This window comes from Ambystoma mexicanum, chromosome 9 (assembly GCF_040938575.1).
Source record: "Ambystoma mexicanum isolate Mex_15411 chromosome 9, UKY_AmexF1_1, whole genome shotgun sequence".
NCBI classification, from domain to species: domain Eukaryota; kingdom Metazoa; phylum Chordata; class Amphibia; order Caudata; family Ambystomatidae; genus Ambystoma; species Ambystoma mexicanum.
The window spans coordinates 804,118,117-804,145,542 of NC_090931.1; the positions used below are offsets into that span (position 1 = coordinate 804,118,117).

Sequence of the window (27,426 nt, forward strand, 5' to 3'; positions counted from 1 at the left end):
TCTGAGCAGGCAGAGCTCGATTGCACATGAGTGGGAAGTGAGCCAGGAAGTCCTGGAAGAGGTCCATCCCACCGGTGGATCTGTTTGCCATGAGGTCCAACAGGAAGTGCAAGCAGTTTTGCTTGAGGGAATTCACAGCGAACGGTGCACTAGGAGATGCATTTCTAGTGGATTGGACCTTCCCTCTCCAATACACCTTCCCTCCGATCCCCGTCATTCCTCGGGTTCTCAGGGGGGGGTGAGGAGGTTTTAAGCAACCATGATCTTGATGGCCCTGGATTTGTCGAGGAGGACATGGTACTCAAACCTTCTCGATCTGACCGTCTGCCCGCCTCTCCAGTTGCCTGGATCGCCTAACCCAGTTGGAAGGTTGGGTGCTCAATCCGAACCCGGAGTCCTTCAACCTAAATGCGTGCCTCTTGAGAGAATGAGATATAATGACTGAGACCTCTCTGAGGAGGTGCTCGAGGTGTTGCTGGCTGCATGCAGACCATCTACAAGATCCCTGTACAGGTGCAGGTGGAGAAGATTTGAAGCGTGGTGCAGTGAGCATGAGATTGACCCTATCTCTTGCCCCACCACTACAATGATGGGAGCTCCTTCTGTCACAGGCCTCGGTAGGCCTTCAGGTCACCACAGTCAAAGGATATTTGGCAGCTTTGTCTGTGTTCAAGAGGTCTCCGGATAATTTTTTTACGATTCTGGTTATGGTCCAATTCCTGAAGGGCCTTGAGAATACGTTTCTGCTGGTTCCATTTCTTGTCCCAGATTGGGATTTAAATCTGGTTCTCAATTTCCTGATGGCAGCTCCCTTTGACCACTTGCACTCTTATTCTTTGCGGCTGCTTACACTGAAGACCGCCTTCTTGGTTGCCATTGCTTCTGCCAGATGGGTCTGCGAGTTGCAGGCCCTTTGCTGTAAATACCAATTTTTACGGTTTTGCTTAAGGTTAGGCCGCCATTCCTTCTAAAGGTGGTGTCAGAATTTCACCTTTCACAAGCTATAGATCTGCCTGTATTCTACCCACCTCCGCACCCCTCTAGGGCAGAAGAACGCCATTGGTTGGATCCCAAAAGGGCCTTAAGTTTTAATGTGGCAAGGACGGCAGAATATAGGAAGACATTCAGTTATTTGTGGCCTACTCCTTAGCCAGAAAAGATCTAGCTGTTACCAAGCCAACACTTTCCTGATGGATCATCTTATGTATTGCAGAATTTTACCAATCCAAAGGCAAGGAACTGCCTCCTAGCATCAGAGACCACTCAACTAGAGGGGTCTCCGCATCTATAGCCTTGCAAAGAGAGGGGTCCCAGTTAGTGACATTTGCCGGGTGGCAACTTGGTCCTCACTCCATACTTTTACAAGGTGCTGTTGCCTGGCATTCGCCCATGAGGCTGACGTGAGCTTTGGTAGGGCGGTGTTACAAAACCTTTGGCTGTGAGCTTTCTTCCCACCTCCATTGTTCCACCTCTTTGGCAGTCTATCTGATGAGGAATCTGCGGGAGAAAAGCAATCTATTGAAGGAGAAATTACTCACTGTAATGTTCTTTCTATGGATTCTTCTCCCGCAGATTCCTCATCACCCCTCCCATCCATCCCCGCTCAGAGAGCGTTAGCAGTTGGTGCATGCCTGTTTCGAGAGAGGGGACACTTAGTGATGGCCCTAGCGTGTTTGTTTTCTATCTAGCAAGCCACATGTCGCTTTCAATATCTGGGTTAAAAAAACAAATGGGCATTTGATAGTGGCGACTATTTTCGACTAAGGCTATGTATTCCTATGGGATCCTTGCTTGTTAACCTTCTGTTGGCTTTTTGGCCTTCTCTCGCTATTTTCCTCTGCAGCGGTCGAGCCCGGTGGGGGTGGGTCTGGGTGGGGAGGCGGGAACTGAGGTAAGAGGCGTAGTGACGCAGTATGTATACAACGCCCAATGTCACGTCCGGTGCTGACGATCGAGCAAAATGGATCGACAATCGACGAGTCGATGTCCACTATGCCTCTCTGTTGACGATTTTCCGAGCAGCAGAGCTGGATGACTATATCTATTGGATGAGGAATCTGCGGGAGAGGAATCCATAGAAAGAACTTTACGGTGAGTAATTTCTCCTTTTTAACAATGCACTTTGTTTGTGATTTACTGACCGGATTCATAGTAAAATACCTTTTTGGCGCACACCTCCAGTTACTGTTCAGGTAATACTAACTTAAAAAGGTTTAGGTGTGGGGGAGGAATAATGGCCCTGACACTAGGTCATAATACAGACGTGAGAAGAGAAAAAGGTTCAGAGTATGAACTCTCCCTTCCTCCCCTCCTCCGTACACTTAATGGTGCAAACTACAGCTGCAATCTTAATACAAATTGACCAATAAAGTTCAATGAATAAAGCGGAGCTTCAAAATGATGATTCATGTAGATGCCATAGAATTCCAATTATGCTTGACGCGTTTCCGTGCTCAGACCCCTGCTTCAAGAGCAATACGTACTGTAAATTAAAATTCAAATAAACCCATTACAAATCAGCAAATCGGCAACACATCATGTCAAATAATGTACAATAGCCATAGAGAACAGTCGGATATATCATAGGAAATTACCAGCACCCCAGTGGGTATATACGGTATATACAGTATGTTCGTGAACCAACTTCCAGTGTCTCTAAGATGGTCCTGCAATGAGGACATGCTCCAAGTTAACTAAAGGGCACCCCAAGTCTAGACTGTGAGAGCACCCATTCAAGAAGTGAAAGACTAATTGTAAACAAGGTGGCCTACCTGTCATGCATCTAATGTAGCGAGCAGTGTCAAACCACACTGCAAATCTGCAAAAAAGATCAAGTAAAACACACGTCGTTCTAATGACAGGAAACATGAAGACTATGGGAGGTGGGATGGCATCCCACTGTTGAGGATTTCAATCAGGCGCCACACACTTTGGTCTCGGCCTAGTATCTATGGCACAACTAAGATGCTTTTCTCCTTATTTTATGCAGATTCAATTTGAGATGGTACACAACTCGTATCACACCCCTTTTCAAATACCCCGGGTCACAATGGACCATGAACCAGGCTGGTGGGTAAAATGCAATATTTATTTATTTTAAAATTCAAAATAAATCATACAATTTTTAATATGGGGCGGCAATCACCAATGGGGTGATAATTACAATAAGAATGTAAGCAATGCACTTGGTTTATAGTGGAACATATACAAAACACCAGGGAATAGGAGCACTTTTTGATTTAGGAAAGATAGCACCCAAGTTAGGATTTCCCCCCCACAAATAATCAATTCTGAATGGATAGAAAGACACAGCAGATAATCGGGAATAAGAGGCAGAAAGCGGAATCCAAATCGGACCTTCCCTCACCAAATAAGAGTGGAAAACAGATTTTAAACCCCTTGTAATGTTATCAAATGACACTCGGAAATGATAAAATAAATAATGTGTGGTTAAAACTCTAAGGTAAATACAATTTCAAAGGGATTGTGTCCTCCGACCTATTCCTTATCTTTGATAATTCGTCTCCAGCTTGCTGGCCTTGGAAAATTTTTCTCTGTAGAGGGCGCTGCGCGTCGACGTCTGCCGTGTCGATGTCCCTCGACAGCCACCTTATCGGCGCTGATGTCACCATGCCCATAAATAGCCACGCGCGGCGTCCGTTGCTCAGTTCCATTTTTCCGCGCTTCGTGGGGCCTCGGAATATCGTTGCTCAGTTCAGTCAGATAAAACCTCTTATATTTACTCGAATACCAACTTGTTCTCGATGGCTTCTTCATCGGAACCGACAACTCTGCGGTCCGGCTTTAAAAAATGTTGAAACTGTGGTAAGAAAATGTCGATAACAGATCCACACAGGATCTGCTTGTAGTGCTTGGGAGTCGAGCACCATTCTTCGGAGTGTGAGGGCTGCATGTCCATGACGGCGAAAGCCTTGAAGGAGCGCACGGGGAAGCTCGAGAGAGGTAAGTCAGTCAAAACCTCCTCGAAAGTTTCTTCGGCCGAGTCGAGGCATTTGTCTCCTCGCCGTCGAAAGCATTCCCATTCCAGGTCTCGAAGTAGCTCCCACCATTCGTCGAGATCTAGACACTCAAAGAAGAGACGTCGAAGATCCCCTTCCTCGTCATCTTCTGTTTCCCCAGAAAGTGTCTTCTGCCCCACAAAACACAGCTCTCAGGCTGAGTGGGAGGAATTCAGGAAGAAAATGCTAAGCGTCTTCGAGAAAGCGGCCTCGACCCCCTCGAAGACAACTGTGGGTGATACCCCGGGTGAAATACCCAAAAAATCGAAACGCCACAAGTCGCTGCACCTGGCGAAAGAGTCCACCCGAGAGCGCCACGGGCCATCGGGTAAGAAGGCATCATTTTCGATGCCGTCGTCGAAGATCCCTTCGACGCATTCATCGGCGCCATCAACGCCGTTGTCGAAGGGTTCTTCGACGCATCGGTCGATTGAATCGACACCATCGTCGACGCCGATGAAAGAGAAAACCACAGCTACTTCACAGCCAACGGTGATACCAAGAGCCTCCGGCACGACGCCGAGACCGTCGTGGACATCCTCGAGTAGGATCCCGGTCCTCTCAAGTTCTTCGAGGCCTTTTCCAGTTTTCTCTGCGCCTTCGAAGCCTGTCACATCGGCGTTGACGACTTCAACGTTTTCTCGCCCAATAATGATGAGTTTGGCTCCTTCTGCCTTAAAAATGGGTTTTATACCGTTTCCGAGGTCCGAGTACCCCTGATTATCTTCAATCTATGAAGAAGGGGAGGATTCAGACCAGGAAACCTTCGGGTTGCAGAGGACCACACTACCTGTTTCAGAGGATTTTACCTCTGAGGAAAGAAGGTTGAAAGACCTACAGGAATCATTACATGAGGCAAGTGGGCTGGACACTTCCCCAGAAGTGGAATTTGTCAAACCAGACCCAGGGGAACATGCCGAAACACCCTATAGAACCCTAATGGCAAGGATTATTGAATTTATGGGTTGGTCTGCGCCTTCGCCTGTTTTTCAACAGGATGACCTGACAGATATACTGGACTAAGGTCCACAGGAGGATCCTGTGGTCCCCTTCCATTCAGCCTTGCAAAGGAAGATTTCATCTAATTGGGAAACTCCTGAGGTTATCCCTGCAGTCAATAAAAGATTGTCAGCCAAGTATAGGGTAGCTGCGGCTGACCCTGACTCCTTATCAAAACACCTGACTCCAGAGAGCCTGGTGGTTCAAGCGGCAACTTCATCAAGCAGCATATCCGCTTACCCTACTGTCCCACAGGATAGAGATGACAAAAGGTATGATGCTATGGCAAAAAAAGTCTTTTCTGCTTGTAGTATGGCGTTGAAGTCCGTCAACGCCACCTGTACACTCGCCAGGTTCAGTCACACACTGTGGGAGTGTGCTTCATCAGCGGCCGACTGCATACCGGAAGGAGAGGAAAGGGAAGCCTTCCTTAACATCATCAAAGATGGCAAAGGTGCCATGTGCGAGTCACTTCAAACTGGCATCGATTCCGCTGACAGTATCAGCAGGGCCATGGCGGCAAGTACGACAATCCGCAGGCATGCGTGGTTGCGAAAGTCTGGCTTTGCTCCAGATGTACAGGCCAGACTTTTGAATATACCCTTTGACGGCTCTTCTTTATTCAGTAAAAAGTCTGATGACAGTCTGGAAAAGTTGCAGACATCTAAAGCAGCGGCAAAATCTTTAGGAGCTGCAATCCGCCAAACTCCTTTTCGCCCCTCAGGAACCTCTGAGAGAGGAAAGTCCTTTTGCTATTATTCCGCATTTGGGAAAGGCAGAGGACAGCCGGCTCAAAGAGGCCAAAGGAGATCCACCCGAGGTGGACGGTTCAAAAGTACTAAAGCCGCAGCAGCAGCAGGTGCCTCTTTACCCTCGGCATCTGCATCAGCCGCCCCCAAACCACTCTGAGGTCTTTCCACACAAACCACCTGTAGGGGGCAGGTTAACTCGTCATCTGACAGAATGGCAGGCTATTAAGTCAGATGCTTGGGCATTGGAGACAGTTGCCCAGGGTTACTGCCTACCCTTTCTACACATCCCTCAGTCATCCACCGGGGCACAGCTCTCTAAAAGTTCCAGATCCGCTCCTCTTGCAGGAAATTATAGACCTGCTAGAGAAAGGTGCCATAGAACCGGTACCTGTAGCAGACAGGAACAAGGGCTGGTACTCCCCCTACTTTCTCATACCAAAGAAGGACGGAGGACTGAGACCCATCCTGGACTTAAGAAAATTGAACAAGTTCCTCAGAAAGGACAAGTTCAAGATGGTAACTCTCTCTCAGATCCTTCAGGCCCTCCAGCTCCAGGACTGGCTGGTATCTCTGGACCTTCAGGATGCTTATTTCCAAGTGCCAATCCATCTCAAACACAGGAAATACCTGAGGTTCGCAATTGGCGACTCTCATTATCATTTTCGAGTTCTGCCATTTGGGCTGACCTCCGCCCGAGGGTCTTCACCAAGCTAATGTCGGTAGTGGCTGTGAGTCTAAGGAGGGAAGGGATCCACGTCTACCCCTACGTGGACGATTGGCTGATCAGAGCTGTATCTTCGGAACTGCCTCAGATCCAGCTAGATTATGTCTGCCACTTCCTTCACAAACTGGGATTCTTCCTCAATTTAAAGAAGTCACAGATGATACCATCACAGAGACTCCAGTTCATTGGAGTGGTCCTGGACACTTCCCTGGGAAAAGCCTCGCCACCAGAGGTGAGGGCTCAAGATAGTCTGCAGATGGTCAACAAGTTTCAAAATGCCCAACGTCTCCCAGCCTTCGACTTTTTGAGGTTGCTAGGCCTTATGGCATCCTGCATCTTCCTTGTGCCAGAGGCTCGCCTGAGAATGAGATCTCTTCAGTGGGCACTGAGAACTCAGTGGTCGCAATTGTCAGGGAGAATGACAGATCTCCTCCGGATTACGGACAATGTAGCCCACGACCTTCAATGGTAGGCCTATCCAGAGAACATCTTAAAAGGAGAACTGTTTTGGCAACCATGGCCGGAGATGACAGTAGTCACAGACGCCTCACTAACGTAGTGGGGAGCCCATGCCAACGACTTAACCATCAGCGGTCGTTGGTCTCCATCGGAGTCCAAACTACACATCAACCTATTAGAGCTGAGAGCGATCAGACTAGCGCTGAAAGCTTTCCTGCCATCAGTACAGGGGAGAAATGTCCTAATAATGACGGACAACACGGTGGCCATGCACTACCTCAACAAAAGAGGAGGCATAGAGTCACTTCCACTGTGCAGAGAGGCAATGCAGCTCTGGTTTTGTGCAATTCAGGAAGGAATCTCTCTATCGGCAGTCCACCTAGCCGGAGAGAAGAACTTGACAGCGGACGCTCTGAGCAGGCAGCGCACAGTCTCCCACGAGTGGGAGCTAGCTCAGGAAGTCCTTCAAGAGATCTTCGCCCTTTGGGGAACCCCTCAGGTGGATCTGTTCGCCACCAGCACCAACAGGAAGTGTGATCGGTTCTGTTCAAGGGAATTTCCCCCGACAGAAGCTCTAGGGAACGCGTTCGTAGTGGACTGGGAGTTCCCACTCCTTTGCGCGTTTCCACCTGTCCCTGTTATTCCTCAAATGATCAGGAGGTTGAGAAGATTCCGGAAAACCATGATTCTAATTGCCCCGCACTGGGCCAGGAGAACGTGGTACCCGGACCTACCAGATATGTCCATCTGTCCTTCAATCCGTCTTCCACTCAAAGAGAATCTTCTCTCACAGAAGGGAGGTTAGGTTCTCCATCCAGACATCAGAACCCTCAACCTTCACGCTTTGCTTCTGAAAGGGTGAGGTGCAAGGATTGGGACCTCCCTGATGATGTCATGGAGGTGTTGCTTTCGGCCAGAAAGCCAGCAACAAAGTCTTTATACCGCTGCCGATGGAACAAGTTTTGCAGCTGGTGAACAGAAGGGAGTATCAACCCTTTTTCATGTGCTACACCAACAGTGTTATCATTTCTACTCTACTTGGCAAACTCAGGCCTTCAGGTTGGCACTGTAAAAGGCTATCTCGCAGCGCTTTCAATCTTCAAGCGCACTGCAGAGGAACCATCGTATTTCAAACTACCTCTAGTAATGCAATTTCTCACGGGATTAACTAATGTTTATCCTCCAAGACCATTCCAAGTTCCCTTATGGGACTTAAATATAGTCTTAAATTTCATAATGGGTACTCCATTCGAACCACTCCACTCTTCTTCGCTGAGATTTCTCACTCTTAAAACTGTCATATTGGTAGCAACAACATCTGCTAGGAGGGTGAGCGAATTACAAGGTCTCTCTTGTCAACCCCCCATACAATTTTCCATAAGGACAAAGTTGTCCTACAGGTGAAGCCTAATTTCCTCCCAAAGGTGGTTTCTGAATTCCACATCACTCAGAAGATTACCTTGCCTTCATTCTATCCCCCTCCCCATCCGGGGAAAGAGGAAGAAAGGCTACATAGGCTGGACCCAAGGCGGGCTTTGAGCGTTTACATCAGCAGACTTGCTAGGATTAGGCAAGCAGACCAACTGTTTGTAGGATACTCAGATCACAAGTTGGGACTACCCATAACAAAACAGACCATTTCCAGGTGGATTATTTTGGCCATTCTGGAATGTTACAAACTGGCAGGGAAAGAGCCACCCCAAAATCTTAGGGCTCATTCAACCAGGGCTATCGCAGCTTCTTCGGCCCTCCAAAGAGGGGTACCGGTCCGAGACATATGTGCGGCTGCTACATGGTAGTCCGCACATACATTCACAACATTTTACAACCTGGATTCCTCCACTAGTCAAGAGACCAGATTTGGCAAAGCCGTATTACATTCGGTTCATTCCTAAAATGGATACATGACATTATTACTCCCACCTCCAAATACATGCCACTGCTATGGGAGTCTATCAAAGATAAGGAATACGTCGGAGGACACAATCCCTTCGAAGAACAAGTTACTTTTTACCTTGTAACGTTCTTTCGATGGAATGTTCCTCTGACGTATTCCTTATCGCCCCTCCCATCCATCCCTGCAGTAATACTTCCCCTGTGGTTGCAGTTTACGCTCCTTCAAGGTCAATAACCAATTCAGGCATGAATTATCTTATGCTACAAAACGGAACTGAGAAACGGATGCCGCGCGTGGCTATTTATGGGCATGGTGACGTCGGCGCCGATACGGTGGCTGTCGAGGGACATCGACTCGGCGGACGTCGACGTGCAGCGCCCTCTACAGAGAAAAAATTTCCGAGGCCAGCAAGCTGGAGACGAATTATCAAAGATAAGGAATACGTCGGAGGAACATCCCATCGAAAGAACGTTACAAGGTAAGAAGTAACTTCTAAAGCAACAATGCATAGACATTAACAATCACAAGCAATGGATTACCAAGAGCATGTCATTTGAAAATGAATGGAAAATTTAAAACATTTTGCAGCCAAATGACACGTGTAAAAGTTGCAGTTTCTTAATTCCCGTTTTAAATTACCCAAACGGTTTTTAATAAAAAACAGTGAAATACTCTGGAGTGTGGTTTTTGGGCTGGGGGGTAGATATATATCACCAGTGGTCAAAGTGTACCAAAAGAAGTAGTGGAACTATGTTCCTTGCTGACCTGCACCGCTCCCCACAAACCCCCTCGCCACATCCCTACCATGCACAATACAAACCCCAAAACACATGCACCTGCTGTTTAAGGGAATGTTCAGTGCAGTGCACTGAAAGTGCAAGTTTCAACTTCTTCCTAAACTTTTATTTTAAAACGAAACCATTCCGGAACGGTTTCTTTTTAAAATAAAAGTAAAGGAATGGTAAAACTTAATTAAAAGAAGTAAAGGAGCAACGCTCCCGACCACTTCGACCACTCTATATCACAGGTACAACATAGAGGTGAAAATAGGTCTCTAGGTGGTGAATTGAGAGAGATTTGGAAGGTAGAGTAAGGTTCGTTTTTAGGAAAAGATAGCAGTGAAGAAGACAAAATCGGTTTTAAAAGTGAAAGGCAAATTTTACTTAAACTAGATTTAATGGCTAAGAAAAGAGGAACTCCACTCGTGAATATAAAGGTTACGCTGCAGTTGTAACCCTTCACGCAGTGTACCTCTTTTCTTTAGGGAAAATTAATTTAAACATAATATCGCTAATGACTTATGATCTATGCAAGACAGAAATGAAGAGAAAAGTGGCGCTAACGCTTGGAGATCAAGGGCAAGAACACAAAAAATGCTGACAGTTTTAACAAGTTACCAGGATAAGGATAGAATGGCTTAGAGAGTGGGATAAGGACAAATGCAAGACAAGGTAGACTATGGATTTGTATGGGGTAGGGATTATACTTGCAGTCCACTTTTAGTTTTGGGATTTTTGGACCGTCAACAGGTTCCGGTCACTACACGGCAGCGCACCTGGCAAACGACAGCTGGGCAAAAGATAACTGGGCAGGTCGGGTCACCAGATGGTAATTCTGGTCACTGAATGGCACAGGTACTTCTGGATGCAGTTAGTGAGCATGCAGTTAGCGGGCAACAAGCCAGGCTGGTTCAGGATGCTTCCCAAAAGAATACCACAGCTTTCCCCTTTGGTTATTTGGGAATTTTTGTGGGATTTCAGAATTGTGGCCTTGCTGGGATAGGATCAGCAATGCTCAGGTTTTGCAGTGGGCCCTGTAGTAGCGCCCGCAATGCTTTTGCCTTGTAGTTTGAATCTAACTCGGCAGGATGAATGGAACAGGAACGCCGACGCAGGAACATCAGGAAGAGTGTGTGTAGAGTCTTGTCAGGGATTCTTATTTAAAATGCATAGTGACATCATCAAAGTATATGGCAGGCAGATTTAGCTAAGCATGTGTATTGAAAAGGGTATTTGCACGCCCTGGGACCAGCCCCTTTTGCAATAAATTACCCTATTACACCCCCATACAGGTTCTCGATGCAACGGCCATGAACACAATGTTTGAGGAGTGCCACCTTCAGCATAAAATTTAGCATTTATTTGACAGAAAGCACAATATATAAAAGAACAGTACATTTAGCAGCAATTTGGACATAATGAAAATTCAAGTTCGAGAAATCACAAATAGTTAGAACACAGTCTCACGTCACGTTCCTTGATCTAATTAGCGCTGGAGGACCCTGGTCATCTTAAACGAATTACTGCCCATCAACCCGGTGGCTTTCCTCATATCCTTCAATCTTCTCTTAGATGACAGGGCTTCAAGGAGCCACAGAGGCAACATCAAGGTCCGGTCACACAGCAGTCCATGGAAGATTCCCCCCTGAGTCATGAGTGCATGCACATTTTTACCTTTGCGCTGTCAATCAGCATGATGCACTATTCTCAAATGTTCTCAGTGCAAAAACATGTCCACTGATGGAAAAACCCAACTTGCTCTCTCTCCAAAACACTTCTTCCTCCAAAGCCCATCTGCAAATTCAGGAATGTTTATCAGTGCGTGCAAGGCTGTACCATTCCTTCTCATGCAAAAGAGGGCCTGTTTATGTAGGCTGGCAGCGCCACGGTTGCAAGGAAAGAATATTCCAAGAGAATCTTGCAGTAATATGCATTGCCATTAACCCCCAGTGGACAAGCTTTACCGGCTGTGCGCTTTGCTAGCTAGTGTCATAATGCTACAAGACAAGCGGTATATAGGTGCTATAATATTTCAAGCACTCAAATACATGTCTCTATTAGCTACTAAACTTGGGCCTCTGCCCTGCCTTTCTATGCACAATGTTGCTCCTTATGCTACTAATGTAGGCGATCTAACACATTACTAATTCATCTATAAAGATCTGTTTCAGCATTTAGCACATGCTTTGAATAAACTAATGCAGCCATCTAAGGACCTAATATGTGATATGGTTAGCTCAGCAGGCTAATGCACCAAAGGAAAATGCACCTTTCATTCCACTACAGCACACTTTTAAACTACTGGATTGGCCAGGGGTGCTAGTTTCCACCTCACTCTAAGCTGGTTGGATTTCAAGGCAGGAGGGCAGATTTATGTGAGTTTACAATGTTCAAAAACCTCCCACAGTTATTTTAGCCAAAATCCGATTTTGACACAGATGGTACATTTACAAAATTGTAATCTCTTAGCAAATTATATATACCGGTTACATATTTTATGTAGAGCATAGCACTCCAACTCTGCAATCCGTGAGATATAGTTTCGCACTTTTAATACTTTTTGGTAATTTTGAGCATGGACGATTCGGCCTAAAATTCCATAACTTTATACATATGTGTGGATTAACATAAGGGATCTAAGTTTAAAAATGTGCTTTGGCATCACGGATACTTTCCTTGTCATCCCTGATTCTTTGCCATTTTGATTCACAAGGGGTCAGTGAATACTACCATGTCTTAACTGAAAGCTCATAAAATCACTTTCTTTTTTTACTGTCACTGGACCATTTTTTCTTTCTTCAGCTGCCACCAGCTGTCCTTTCCTTCAGAGCAAGGTGGGGGTTTTCATCTTGATTGAAGGTTTATTGCCCCCTCCCCACTTATCACTTCCTTGTCCTGGAAATTCCATTTTCCGTGGGTTCAGCCTAGACTAGATTCTATCCAACCTAATCATTATCACTGGGGTGTTAGTATCTGCTGAGAGAAGTCCTTCTGTTGGTAGCATCCCCCCAAGCAGAAACCTATTTTCCTTTTGAAACTTGCTAAATCTATTTCTTATATTTGGTTCTGAATTAAATAAGCAAGTTGAATAAAATGACCCATGTGTGTATTTTCCACAGCAACACACCCCTTCACATTGCTAGATAATGGCAGGCTTTCATTCAACAGTTTACTTATAAAATGGGCCTTTCTGCCCTTGAGCTTGCAAAGCCCATTTTACAGGTGTGGTGAAAAGCTGGCATTTCGGTTTTGCACCTTCCTCTGGATTCCGACACTGTCTTGCAGCTATAGTTATTTCTTATATGCAGGATTTTTATTTGAAGCACAGATGCCTTGAAATTGATATGGCTCAGATAGCTGGAGTTTCTTTGAACTACTGAGTTTTGATACTTTGCCTGGTTTTGCTGAAGCACAATGACATATACTGGGCATGGGATGGCCTTATTAATCACAGTAGTTTAAGAAAGAACAGATGGCAATAGTGTCAGAGCAGCATTTTTTAAAGGTGAAAAAGTTTCCTTTTTAATGGGGATTTTGGGGTTTCAGCAAAGCAACACTGCTTTTTCACTTTATTACATCTGTATATGTCAGAACATGCTGCCTCCATGTTTCCCCTTGTTCCATCCTGCCCAATGCATGCTTGGCAAGACAGTGCAGCCGCCATTATGTTGCTGCGAAACGCAGTTTTAAGGCCATGGTGCTCACAGGAGCAAGTGCAACCATTTTGCTGTTTCTGCGCAAATGCAGCTTGGTTTTGGTGAAATTCTGTTCAGTGGGTCAATGTAGCCCACAGATTCCCCCACCCCGACTCTTCTGAGATCCTTGTCGAGGGAGAGTAGGGCCAGGTGGACTTCATCAGTTAGGAGTCCTTCTTCCATCAGAGAGTGGAACGCCCCGATCCTCTCGCTGTCTCTCGCTGGAGCGTGGAACGACACCCCCAGCTTTCTCTTGGTTCTTCCTTTATGGTGTTGAGATACACTCCCAGATTTTCTTTGATTTCTCCCTTCCAGGTCGCCGGGGAGGTCCTCCTTGGTCTTTGAATAGGTGCAACCAGTACGAATCTATTAAATCAGAACTGGTTACTTCATTTTCCCACTAACTGCCTTCCAATAGGGTTGACAGCAGTGGGACACGCATGTATTCAATACTGATAATGTATAGTGAAGAAAAATACTCCCTATTACATAATTATATTTATAAATCCCTCGTTCCCTTCTGATTATTCTTTTTCTTATTGTCATGCTTCCAATGTCTCCTATTTGATTCTCTCCTGGCTCCCCAATTTGCTGCAAAGTGGGTCTAGGGTGACAACTCTTTAGCTGATTAATATGGACCCATTTCTCTTCTGTCAATTCGCCTTTGGGGATGCGGATTCTGTAGGCGACAGGTGAAATTGTATCTACAATTTCAAAAGGACCGTGCCAACTGGGAAAAAATGTGCACTCTTTGGTCTGGTTCCTTTGGAAATTGTACAAGTAGACCCTACCCTGTCTCCTACTTGGTATTCCTTTTTGGTTGTTTTTAGATCATATTGAGTCTTCATACCCTCTGCGGATCTTTCCAGATTCCACTGAGCGTACGCAAAAGCATGTTGAAGGTGTTTTCTTAGATTCTCTACATACTCATGAGTTGTGGAGGCGTTTATCAGTGTCTGCTCCGGTGTTCTATAGAGCAAATACTGAGATAACACCATCCTTAGTCCAGTCATAGCTCAAATGGAGACATCTTAGTTGCAGAAGAAGGTGTAGATCTGATGGCCATCAGGACAAGCGGTTTTCAGATGTCCCAACTTGGCCCAGCGTCTGCCTCAAACTTTTTTAGAATCCTCACAATGGCTTTATTGTACCTCTTAACTCCACCACTAGAGGACAGCGAGGTATGCAATGTCAAGTTTCCTTTTTACCCCAAGTATCTCCCACATCTTTGTCATCACTTCGCTGGTGAAGTGACTACCTCGGTCTGACTGCATCCTTTGGGGTAGGCCAAAACGTGAGAATATGTGATTGATCATCAGGGCAGCTGCTGTTTCTGCCTTGAAATTTGGGGCCGGGAGACATTCCACCCATTTGGTAAACAAATATGTTACGGTTAACATGTACTTGTTCCCCCTAGAGGAGCGAATCACGGGCCCGATGAATTCTACTTGTAAAGCTGACCAAGGCAGTGTCATCCCCCTCTTCTGGAGGGGAGCTCGGTGTGTAAGTGATATTGGCTGAAATTGTGCACACACAAGACACCCCTTCAAGTATTGGTTGATATCCTGCCCCATGTGTGGCCAGTATTCAACCTCTCGCAAGATTTAGTAGTGTGAAAACCCTGATGACCGGCTGTGGCCACGTCATGGGCATGACTTAGCATCAGGCTTCGGAATGAAGTAGGGACCACCCACTGGTCTATTCCAGATATGGATCTCCTTACCAACAAACCGTCTTGGATTCAGAACATTTTTGGACATTTCATCAACACGCTGAGGTCCACTTTCCCAGTGCAATCGGTATCCGTCAAGGGAAAGTTCTCGTGGTCCTCAATGTGTTGATAATTTCAACTCCCGAGCTGCGATTAGCATCAACTTCTCCGATAAGAGGGTGAAGAACAATGTTTGTAGTATGCATAGCTCTGTGACTGGGACCATTTATGCTGCTTCTTCTTTGACTTTCTTTCCAGAGTCCTTTGACGAGCCCTGAAATGAGGTCATTTGTGGTCAATGACTCGGAAGAGGGTGGAGTCTTAGCAAGGGTCTTGCCAGTCATTTGAAAGGCAGTACAAACCTTAGCAAAACTTTCCCTCAGGTCCTCTAAGTGCATGGTCTGACAAGAGCTGCATTAGTCTTTCTCGGGATCCAGTCATAGGCAACAAATGCAGCAGTAGTGGGAATTCAACACCAGCATCTTCCTCCTCTCTTCCTAAATGTTACAGATGGCCTCAAGAACACCCCAATTCGAAGACAGTTGTAGGATTTGTATTATCTGTGTAATGAAGGGGCACTCTGTGGGCTGCCCCTCTCTTTCTCTCATCTAGAGACAGGCAGTCCTTCGCTAACCAGGGAGTCCTTCAAGCCTGGGATCATCGTGAGAAATCTGTAAACTGTACCATCTAAAATCTATCTGATCTACACGTGTTGATATTCCAAAGACTGCTTCAGGCAACAATCTAGGTGCTCCATCCTCCAAGGTGCCCAAGATTTTACAGGTTATGGTTTTGTGCATTTCAGACACGCAGGCCCCACTTGATCTTTTTCTTACATGCCTGACCATTCCTGTCCCTTTGTTTAGCTGTCACTCTTCCTTAACTTCTCCTACTCTCATTCCTCCTACTCTACCCACAGTCTCTCCTCTCGCCCTGGCACTCCCTCCTCTGTTCTTCCAATATTTGTCTTCCTAGACTTCCTCCGCCCTCCAATATTACTCCCTACTTGACTCACTCTCTCCTCTCTACTACCTCTCCTCTCTCTTCACTAGTACTACTCCCCTCTCTACATTACCACCCCCATCCCACATCTTCTCCCTCAATCACCCTCCTTTCACTCCCTACTATTTCTCTATCACTCACTCAAGCACACTCCATGCACACTCAAACCCAAGTACCACTCTCTCCTACCAACCAATACCTCACCTTGCACGCTCCTTCAACAATTCTTCCCCACACTCCTCTGCTCCCTCTTTTCCCCACCCGGTTGCTTGGTCCTCCTGCTCCTCACCCGAGAAACCTGCACCTTCCTGCTTCCTATCCTCCCATTTATTATCCACTTTCGCCCATCCATTGGCTCTCTCACCACAATTATCAAATACCTTGACCCATTACACCGCTCATCCATATCCGCGTAGTCGATATGAGCTCTTTGAATGGCCTTAGGAGACAATGACTCCCATTCTGCTGAGGAGCTCCCTCTGTCATTCCCCATGATGGCATCCACGGGGCTATCCGATTTGCAAAACCATATTACATTCCAAGACTTAGCTCAAGAGAAAGATAACTTGTTCCATGATAAGGAAGAAAGAGAAACCCGTCCTTTTAAAGGAAAGCTTACAATTGAGGAAGTCGACAAAGGAGCACTTGCCCAGCAAAGGAGAGTGAGGGAAACGCATAGGCAGGCAGGAGAGGCCCCATAGAAGACATAACACCTGGAGGAGGCAGAGCTAGAGAGAGCAGCGGAACCCGCAGCATTGAGAACTGCTCTGAATGCGAAAAGCAATCGCTCAGGAGCCGACGGATGCAGATCCTGAGAAGCAGAGGTAATGGGAAGCCAATACCGGTTGGTGGCGTGACTACGGGAACGTCGTGGAGAGCAGGCTGCCAGCGTAACGATGCCGATACGACCGCACTGAAGAGTCAGAAAACGGTCCAGTTGTCAAAAAGGATACCGAAATGCATAGAGACAGTGGAAAGAAGAGAAGGCTACCGAGAATGAACTGACAGAGATACAGAACAGACGCTCCCAGGCAACTACAGGCCCGTAGAGGTTCTCCTGCAATATTGAAGGTAACGTGGCGAACAGGAGGACCAGAAGGCCGCCAAGGACTCATTATGTAATCCAAGAGACTCGTCCCAGTATAAATGACGAAACCTTGAAAGAAAAGTTGGTTAAATTGAACTGTAGTAGTGTAAGAAAGAGAACGACATCTTACACTGAGAGGGCAATCAGTACAAGTTGGATAACACTACCCTGGGAAGAGGGGAAGGTACCCTGTCATTCAAAAAGCACAGAGTGAAACATTTCAGAGAGAGAATACCATGAATCAAAGACAAGAGGAGTCCATAGGATAAGAGATACAAACACCAAGCCAGGAAAGTGTGAACTATAATTACACAGGAAGCAAAGGGAATATTACTTTCTAAGACTACCCAGAGCCCCTTAACCTGGATCAAAGAATCCAGCAAAGGTCAAGAAGGGAAGTATGGAAAGTAATCCCTAAATGGGAGAGAAAGGCCAAACGCTGTGTGAGAGAGTTAGAAGAATTTATACAGAAGGTGGGCAGAGACAATATAAAAATTGTATATTAACAACAAAGTAAAAGATGAATACAAGAAACAACCATCAGAAGAAGGGAACCATTCTCCTGACCATAGTTTGCTAGAATAGTGCTAGGGTCAGTTAGGATTCGTTTTGGACAGGGGACTTATTCATTTCGACATTCCCCGACGACTGACTAGCAGCTTTGTTATTTACATAGTTAGGGAAGTCCAACATAGCGATAGAGAAAGCAAGGTTTTACTCTTATTCTTTAATAAATCGTTTTTTGAAATGGCATTGTGTCCGCGTCCTCCTTCTGACCCACCACAGTACTTGCTGGCGGTTCTTTTGTGGCTGCTGATGTAGATTCTACAAGACAAAGAGAAATACACTGGCCATAATGCTTCTGTGCAGGCATGGGGTGATAAACAGTGATTTTTTGCATACTCAACCAGGCACAGGGGGGAGTGGTTGGGACTGGGGCCCTTCCTACTCCCACACCCCACCTCTGGGGTTGGACTAGCTTTGGCGTAAAACCTGGTAGGCCTCCCACCCCAGGCTGAGAGGGTTCCCTAACTGACAGACTGTATGCCCATTATGTGACGGGGCGAGAGATCTCTTCCTGTCACGTACAGTCTGAGTTGTTGGGAGGAGACATGATGTAGGTAAAATTTGAAGCAGTGGCATCCTTGAAGCAGCCTCTGAGTTAGCAGAAAAATGGGACATAGACCACTTGGTGCAGCCAACTCCATATATATCACCTATGACTTTAAATCCAGAGTCATTGGTGCCAAAGGTGCTGAGTGGGACCAATGTTTGCCTCCTATTGCTGGAAGAGTTTCTAAAGACATTTTTGATGTGAGGATATTTTTCAAACCTGAGGAAGAAATCGAATAGAAATAATGTTTTGAGTATATGACTGCCATGGCACAGGGCTTTCAGGCCAGTCTTTTGTTTTGGGTGGAACAGCAAGGAGAACACATTGAGTATCTCTGCACTGAAAGTGTGTACCCTTATAGTTATATCTTTTCTTTTAAAATAAACATAATTACAGTTGTTTCCCACAGTGTTTTCTTATTCCCGTTTTAACATTTATTTTTTTCCATATCCCCTTCCTCCAGTCACGGTGAATACAGTCTGATTAATGCATGATGTTTGTTTCTTTTCATTGCGGCAAGGCCTATAATTGGAAGTTAGCATGTCTTTTCCTCTTTAGGGTGCTAATGCTCATTTCTTTCTGTTTAGGACACTGCAACAACATACATTGCCTTGCAAAAGCTATTAACCAAATTGCAGCAGCATTGTTCACTATTCACAAAGGAAGCATTGAAGATCGCCTTAAAGAATTCCTGGCTGTAGGTGCACTTTTTATTACTTTAAAATGTTGAAAAGTACATCCAGATGAAGGTGGGTAGAGGGTTGGGAATGAGAGTTTTATTTAGTTGGATGGGTGGGTTTAGATTTGTGTTTCTTTTGACTGTATGTATTTGTTTAGAAGACAGAATAAGTTCCTAATAGAGGAACTCCCGTCACTGCACTCTTTCACTAGCTCAAATAATTGAGCCAAACAGTTTAGGGTATGTTTTGACACGATTTTATGTAACATGTACAATTATTCAGTTGACAAAAAAACAACTAATTTTTGAAATAATTACTTCAATGAATAATTTCAAGATCACTGTTCATTTTAGTTTTCACATATGTTTTTAATTTTCAAAGGGCCCAACGTGTTTTGAGAAATCATCTCTTCTTCAGGGGCATTGTATACATTCCATTAACATCTAAAAAAGAAATTTCTAAATACATACAAATACTTTTTTGCAAATAATATGTTTCTAATCAATTATTCACATTTTATGTCAAATATTAGATACATCTCTTGTACTGCATTTTTGCTTAAACATGATTGCAGTTTATATCAACACATTCTGGTGTTTGGTATTCTAATTAATCAGCTGCTGTCTATCATGTACCATATTCCAATGTAGAGAGTCCTATACTAGCCCTTCTGTAGTTATGTTAAGTTCCTATACTACTGACCTGGAAGGTCTATTGCATAGACCAAGGTTATTGACTGCAATCAGTTCCGCATATATATCCTTTTGGTCTCTATCTCACAATATGTTTAAACACACTATCTGTGTTCCACTTGGAAAAGGGGTACTATTTAGAGAAAAAAAGGGTAGAATAAGTGGATGTAACCTTTAGCAAAACACCTATATAAAAACGGTTGAATAAGAGTTGTCATGACCCCTACCCCAACCCTCATAGGCAAGTCAGTGTTCCCCTTGGAGCCAAGTTAGGGTCTCCTATTATGGCCTCAAAGACCTTGCCAAAGACTCTCCTGGAGTCAGCCCTGACGCCTCTGGCGCCATGCTCATATTTAATGTGAAGGTTATATGGGGGCCTGGACTTCATAATGGGCTGGGTCCAACATGGAGGCTTCCACATAGCTCAGTTCCAAGAAATGAACCATGCAGTCTAGTGTTTTGGATGTGGTTGGGCCTTTGAATACCTGGGGCTATATAAGCCACACCCAAACAGAGGAACACGCTTAGCGTTACTCTGCGGTTAGCAGCGTGACGCTCACCGTGTCCAGCTCTGCCTCCTGAATTCCTTACCTGCTGAAACCTGAAATCGCATACCCTGAAAGAACAAAAACATCATTCAGCACTTACCTGTGAGTAGCTTTCGGCGCTGCATCCTTCTCCGGAACACCATCATCTAGGCGCTGCATCCCCCTCCGGAGCACCGCAACCTGGAAAGGAGAGGGAGAGAGAGAGAAAGAACAGCATTAATGAGCATCTAATCATTCTTATTAAGGAATCGCAAGACGCTTACCTGATTCGAACGTCTCGTGGACGGCATGCATCCAGGAACATCACAGCGACCTGCAAGCAAGACAAGAGACACAGGTTTGCACAAGAAAGGCAAAATAACTCTGCGCGCCGCGCTTTACTTTCGGAACAACGCCACGCAACGCGCATTCGCTCACCAATTAATTCTCCACGCCGATCTGCATGGCAACACCAAAACCACTTTCCACACCAAGAGGAAAGAAAACAGAGACATTAGTAAAAGACTAAGGAGGAAGAAAGAAAGAAGAGAGACTGAAATATCAAAACTGTGAAGAAGCAACCTACTTTAACAAAGTTGGAGTCACAGCAGGACTGGACTCACAGGGCTTGCACCAGTGAAGTAACTCAGTCGCAGCACGCCCGCTCCATCTACGCGCACCTGCATAGAGGAGCAGGACGGAGAGCGCATTGTACAAAAAAGCAAGACCCAACTCTCTGAAGCATTACCAAGGGAGGAGGTTCGAGAGGGAGCGTTACAGAGTCTTACCAATTTATGACTATTCAAAGGATGGTGGATGTGAATGAGAAGTTCTCTCAATTCATGAGGGTCGGCACCAGTCTGGTAAATATCTATATAATTCAAAAAAGTGCCCATCAGTACTCAAGATTAAAAGGATTAAGTAGTTTTACTCTCACTCATCTGAAGAGTACACAGTCTGACATACCTTGTTAAGTACTGGTCAAAAAGCCAATGGTAAGTATCTGGGAGAATGCACTCACTAGCCACATTCAGTTAGAGCGTCTTTAATTTCTTGCCACAGCTCTAAGGAAAGAAGCCAAATTAAATTCTAAGTTCTCATCCTCTCTCATTGATTATGTAATCAACAGCGTTCACAAGTGGAGAAGGTCTTACCCTATTGTGTAGGGGTATTCCGGCCAAGATCAAAGGAATCAGGAATGGTAGGTGGCCATCTCGATGTCAGTCTACAAATGTCGCCAGATTCTACAATCACTTCCCTGTCAGGAGAAATATTGATAAAAGTCTTTAGATATCTAAATCTATGGACTCAATAAGTTTCTTTTATCAAAGATACCTAATGTATTGGCTCTCACTTACCTATGAAGGCTGAAGGGAGTAGTCTGCTAGTCCTCACAGTGATCGCGTCTGATTTAAAAAGGTTAAATGGCCGACTTTTCTACCAGCGTTTTTGATGATGTCATCGCACAATTGTGTGCGATGACATCACAGATGTAAACATATGTACGTAGTTACAGTAGTTAGTTTGTAGCCAAATAATTTGTGTTGCTCATTGCCATAATATTATCAATGTGAATCAGGATCCTAAGAAAGTATCCGTGAGTTGGCTTCATAAAAATAGAAAATATTTGTTTTGAAAAATTAAGTGTTGGCAATTGAGGTGGTTTGAAAACCACATTGAAAAAACAGAAGCAGGGTACATACACCTGTCTTAATTCCCAACATTGTTCTAACCTGATAAAAGGGGACCACATAAGACATCCTAACAGTGGAAAGAAGATTATGTTAATGGACTTTGCAACTTGCGAAAGCAAGAATGTTATATATTAATTGAAATGCCCAAATGGCAAATATTACGTTGGGAAGACAGGATGGAAAGCAAGAGAACGATGAACTGAACAAAAGTCTAACATCAGAACCGGTAACATTAAATCTCCAGTATCTAGATGTTTTAAGGAGAAAGGACATATCTCACAAATGTGGTGTGTAATACTGGAAGTGATTCATCCATCCCCAAGATGAGGGGACATTGCCAAAAAGTTAGCACTAAGAGAACTCTTTTGGATACATAAACTTGACGCAATGACACAACTAGGACTAAACGAAGAGTTCTACTTGGGACCATTCCTTTGAGGAAGACAATTACCCACACACTAGACATATAACCAATGTCCATTGACTAAGTCTGTTTATCTCAGATGAAGTCAACATGTAGAATACCTACTTAAACAGTAGGGACTGTTAAGAATTAAATGAAACTTAAAATAAGGAATATCTCGAAGTAATATCCTAGATTGTGAGCCTCCTCTTTGAGTGACAGATTTCAAAAATGGGTGTGGGGAGAAAGTACATGACATCTTTTCTTAGCTCTTTAAATCATTGTACCACATTTTTTAAATGATTTATTCTGTATCTCTTTGACAAAGTGTATTACCAGAAAAATGAATTATGTTGGAATCTAGACAATTGAAACACTGAATTGATGATTTAAGAATAAGTCAAAGTGGTATACACATGAACATCTGTGTTAGAAACAAGGTTCTAAAGATATTAGGAAACAATATGGTCTAATACAAAGATGTACCATAAGATCTTGGGTCATTGTTATTAGCATACACCCTGTGAACCCCCTGTAGCATTCTACCCAATATCAATCAGGCCTGAAAGGGACCTGTTTGTGCTATAGCGAGAGAATAAGCAATTTTCCCACATGTACTCGCATCCCATTGTGATCAGCATAAAATCAATCCCTTGTATTCTATCTAAATACCATAGGCTTGATAAATCTATGAGGAAATCCTAGAATTTTATGACAAGTGAGTTTAAATATTTCATCCGAGCATGACCGCGACTATTCAGCGGTCTTAATTTTTCAAAACAAATATTTTTTTTTTTATTAAGCCAACTCACGGATACGTTCTTAGGATCCTGATTCACATTGATAATATCATTGTGGCAATGAGCAACACAAATTATTTGGTTATAAACAAACTCTACTGTAACTACATACATTTGTTTAAATCTGTGACATCATCTCACGCAATTGCGCGATGATGTCATCAAAAAACGCTGGTATAAAAGTAGGCCATTTTACCTCTTTTTCTTTTTCAAATCTTTATTTAAATTTTCTAAAGTGACATGTCAACACAGAGAACATATATTAAAATAATTATCAGAATACCAATAAAACATTACAGTGTGAAATAAAATGGTACAGGTAAAATAGAAACAATTTGAAGATTACTAATATACAGCCAATAAAATTCAAACTATTCTACTGTGAAATGACTCTGAATCAAAATAAGCAGATATATTATATACAAATACACAAGACACAAAACACAACAAACAAGTAACCCCACATTGAATCATTTGCTCCAATACAAATTTAAATCAAAGTAAAACCTGCTCTGACAAAAATTCATGCATAAAACGCATTAAACAAACTCCATTGCTCTTTGTAAGATTATTTCAAATCGTGAAAGCAGCTGCACCTGTACTATCCATTCCTCAACACGTTTTTTTCCTCGTTTTCAAGAGTAGAATTTGTGTGTCGCCACTAAATGGTCCTTGTTAACCCAACATAGTCGCATAACTCAGATGGCGTGTTCTAATTGAAGATTTCAAAAGTACAGTTAACGGTGTTCTTGGGAAAGTCATATTCCAAACAAAGTCAATCCTATCCAGAATATCATTCGAGAAACCTCTAACCCGTGTACAGTCCCACAACAAATGAAGCATAGTGCCTTTTTCCTCAGAGCAACTCCAGCATTTATTATCCGCTCTTAATCCTAATCTGTACATTTTATCAGTGGTCCAAAAGAGACGCCCTAAGATCCTCTGCTGAATATAATGTAGATTCAAATCAATTTTCGTCCTAACCGGGACTTTCCATAAACTTTCCTAATCCTTCATCCTAATTTCCACACCTATTTCTTCAGACCATGGAGTCCGCAAACCCTCCCATGAAATTTTAACATTTTCTTCTATCGAGAAAAGTCTTAAATAACTTGACACCACCCGAGGAGCAACCATAAGGAAACTACACAATTCTGGTCTTTCTAACAAAGGTTTATCAAGCATTAATAATCTCTCGTCTATCAAATCCTTTAACAAATTATATCTCTGTAGCTCACGGTTATTCAATGTATACTTCCCCTTCAGAAACTCAAGACAACATTCCCTCTTCACACCAGACATCTCTCATTAGAAATATACTTTTATTGATCCAACTTCTCCAACATAACATTTTATCATCAATCTGTAGCCCTGGATTCTGCCAGATGGAGGCCTCTTTATATATTTATATATATATATACACATATATATATATATAAGTCCTTGTTCTCCCCCTACTATCATTGAGGTGACTGCATCTTTGGTAACAAGTATTGTTTTTAAATTAGTTACTGATCTAGGTAATTTACCAGTTGAGTATAAGCATTCAATTCGGAAATGTCTCATTTTATATTCTTCTATCTGAGCCCATATTGGGACTCCTGGATCATTCGTGAAAAAATAGATAACTGATTTTTTAATCGAAAAGCTCTTATAATAATTTTCAAGGATAGGGTAGCCAAAGCCACCATCACTTACACTTCGAATCATTAAATACTGAGGTATCTTAGGTCTTTCCCTTGTACCCCATAAGAAATCTTGGAAGACTCGGTCTACACGACCTAGAACTTCTCTCGTGAATTTCAAAGGAATTGACTGAATTATATATAAACCTTTCGGCAAAAGCACCATTTTGATGGCATTAATCTTTGCCCAAACAGATAACTGAAGCCTGCTCCATTTATGAATGTTCTTCTTAAGAGCTTCCAAACCTTTATCAATATTGAGCTCAACCATTCTTTTCATATCTCTCATCAAATATACCCCCACGTATTTCACCTGATTATTTTCCCACTTACAGTTCCAGCCTAACAGTTGTCTACGCACCGGGGAGTCCCTTAGCCGGGAATAAAACAGTTTTTTTCCCAATTAACTTTGTAACCTGAGAGTTTGCCCACCTCATCAATCATATTCAGTAAGACAACACCCCCCACTTCAGGATTATTTAAAACAATTGTAACATCATCCGCATAGCCAACATTTTTATTTCGATCTCCCCTATTCTGAAGCCTGACAAACTATAAGACTGCCGAATGTATATCAAAAAAGGTTCAAGAGCCAAATTGAAGAGATAAGGTGATAAGGGACAACCCTGGCGTGTTCCTTTTAAATAACTTAAGAGGCCGAGAGAACCCCATTCACCCAGATCTTGGCTCTGATATCTGACTTTAATGCCCCAATAGCATTTATGAATAAAGGACCAAAACCCATCCTCATTAACGTAAAATTGAAGAAAGTCCAATTCACACTATCAAATGCCTTTTCTGCGTCTAGGAATATAAAGAGTAAATCATCTGAACTTGAGGAAGATCGATTTAAAATATCTAAGAGAGTTCTGATATTATCATATCCATGTTGTTGCTTCTCTTGACTATTATCAATTAGATCACCCATATGTTTATCGAACCTACTAGTTAAAATGTTCATAAAGATCTTCACATCCATGTTTAAAAGCGAAATGAGACGATAGTTGCAGCACTTTGAAGCATCTTTCCCTACTTTAGGAATCACAGCTACAACCGCTCCCTCATAGAGAGACATAAAGTACCCTCCATTAGAAACCTATTGTAGAGATCAGAGATCACATCATTCCGGTGCCACCAGTTCACCAAAAGATTGGTAAAATTCCATTGTTAACCCATCCAGACCAGGAGACGTACCTGTCTTCAAACCCTTAATGACCTCTAAAACCTCCTCCAACAAAATAGGAGCATCTAGGAAATCTCTAGCTTCAGCAGACAGGTATGGAACATCAATCTTATCAAAAAACTCTTCCAACGGATCATGATTCTCCGTATATAAGGATGCATAATATAAGCTGAAACACTCACTAATTTCTTCTCTTTACCATAATCCTGCCAGACACATTTTTTAAGTTTTGGACTAAAGATCTTTCACAAAGCCCACGTAATAGGTTTGCTAGCAATTTATCCCCACACTCCCCCTTCTCCCAAAAACGCTGTCTTGAGTAAAATATACCACAATCAGCTTGTGAATCAGTCTCACAGCGCAACAGATCTTTCACCTTGTTCATCTTCATATGGTCTTTAACTGCTCTGGCATGTGCATAGAACGACTGTAGTTTACCAAGTTCCAACTCAAGATCTCTTATTTTAGCTTCTCCATTCTTTCTCTCTCTTGCTGTCCAATTCATTAATTCACCTCTTAAAGAGTTTTTGAAAGAATCCCATACCACTAGACTATCAGCAGAGTATTTATTCTCAGCAAAATAATTAGATATAAAACTGCAAAGTGATTTTAAAGCACCTTCTTCTTTTAGGATAAATGGTCTTAGCCTCCATCTGCCAGAATCCAGTTGGTGCGGAACTAAATGCAATTTAACCAAAACTAGTGAATGATATGAAAGATGTCTTTCACACATCTTAGCTTCAATTATATTCTCAGCCAATTCGTCTGAAGTGAGTATATAATCGATCCTTGAAAAGGAATCCTGAACCGAAGAATAAAATGAATTCTTTCTCATCTTGATGCAGACACCTCCATGAGTCTGTTAAATCAAAAGTCTCAATGAAATTTCGAAATTCTCTACTAGATTTCTGGCCAGTAAAAGAACATGTCGAAGATCTGTCTAACCTAAAGTCCGAAACACAATTAAAATCCCCTCCTAAAATAATTACTTCTCCCCTCATATCTGATAAAAGCTTAGTTACAGAATCAAAGAAACTACCCCCTGCTACTCATGGGCCATAAACAGAACCTATAGTAATGAACTTGCCTTCATATTTTAAGACCATTAAAATGATTCAGCCTGCATCATCCATGGTAACTTTGTCTATGCTTACACCAACCCCCTCCGAATCATGATCCCAACACCTCTTGAATTTGTTGAATAACAGTTAAGCCATATTTTTTGTGTATCTTGAATTAGTTAAAAGGTTCCCCGTACCATCCTCAAATTGCGTCTCTTGAAAAAGGATTACATCTATTCTCTCTCTCCAGATTGGGATAGTATTTTCTTCCTTTTTACTGGACATTTCAGACCTTTGACATTCCAAGTCCCTATTGTGAGCTTCCCCATGTTACCGTTGACTACAATATGTCATTAACATTGATAAAAATGTTCCTCGTACTTATAAAAGCATAGCATTAAAAGAGTGATAAAAGATCATATCAGAGCAATAGGCGTTTCAAACCCCCCCAAACAGACAAACA

At 43.4% G+C, this 27,426-nt stretch overlaps 1 protein-coding gene across 5 annotated transcripts in view; it reads left to right on the forward strand.

Annotated features, from left to right (window-relative positions):
* The window catches only part of NCKAP1 (NCK associated protein 1), a 1,877,983-nt gene that overhangs the window by 1,659,175 nt on the left and 191,382 nt on the right, over window positions 1-27,426 (forward strand). For all 5 annotated transcript variants that reach the window (XM_069615779.1, XM_069615776.1, XM_069615777.1 and 2 more), the window contains one exon: window positions 18,826-18,935. In XM_069615779.1, the coding sequence (XP_069471880.1) occupies window positions 18,826-18,935 (110 nt within the window). The remainder of the gene's footprint in view (window positions 1-18,825; window positions 18,936-27,426) is intronic.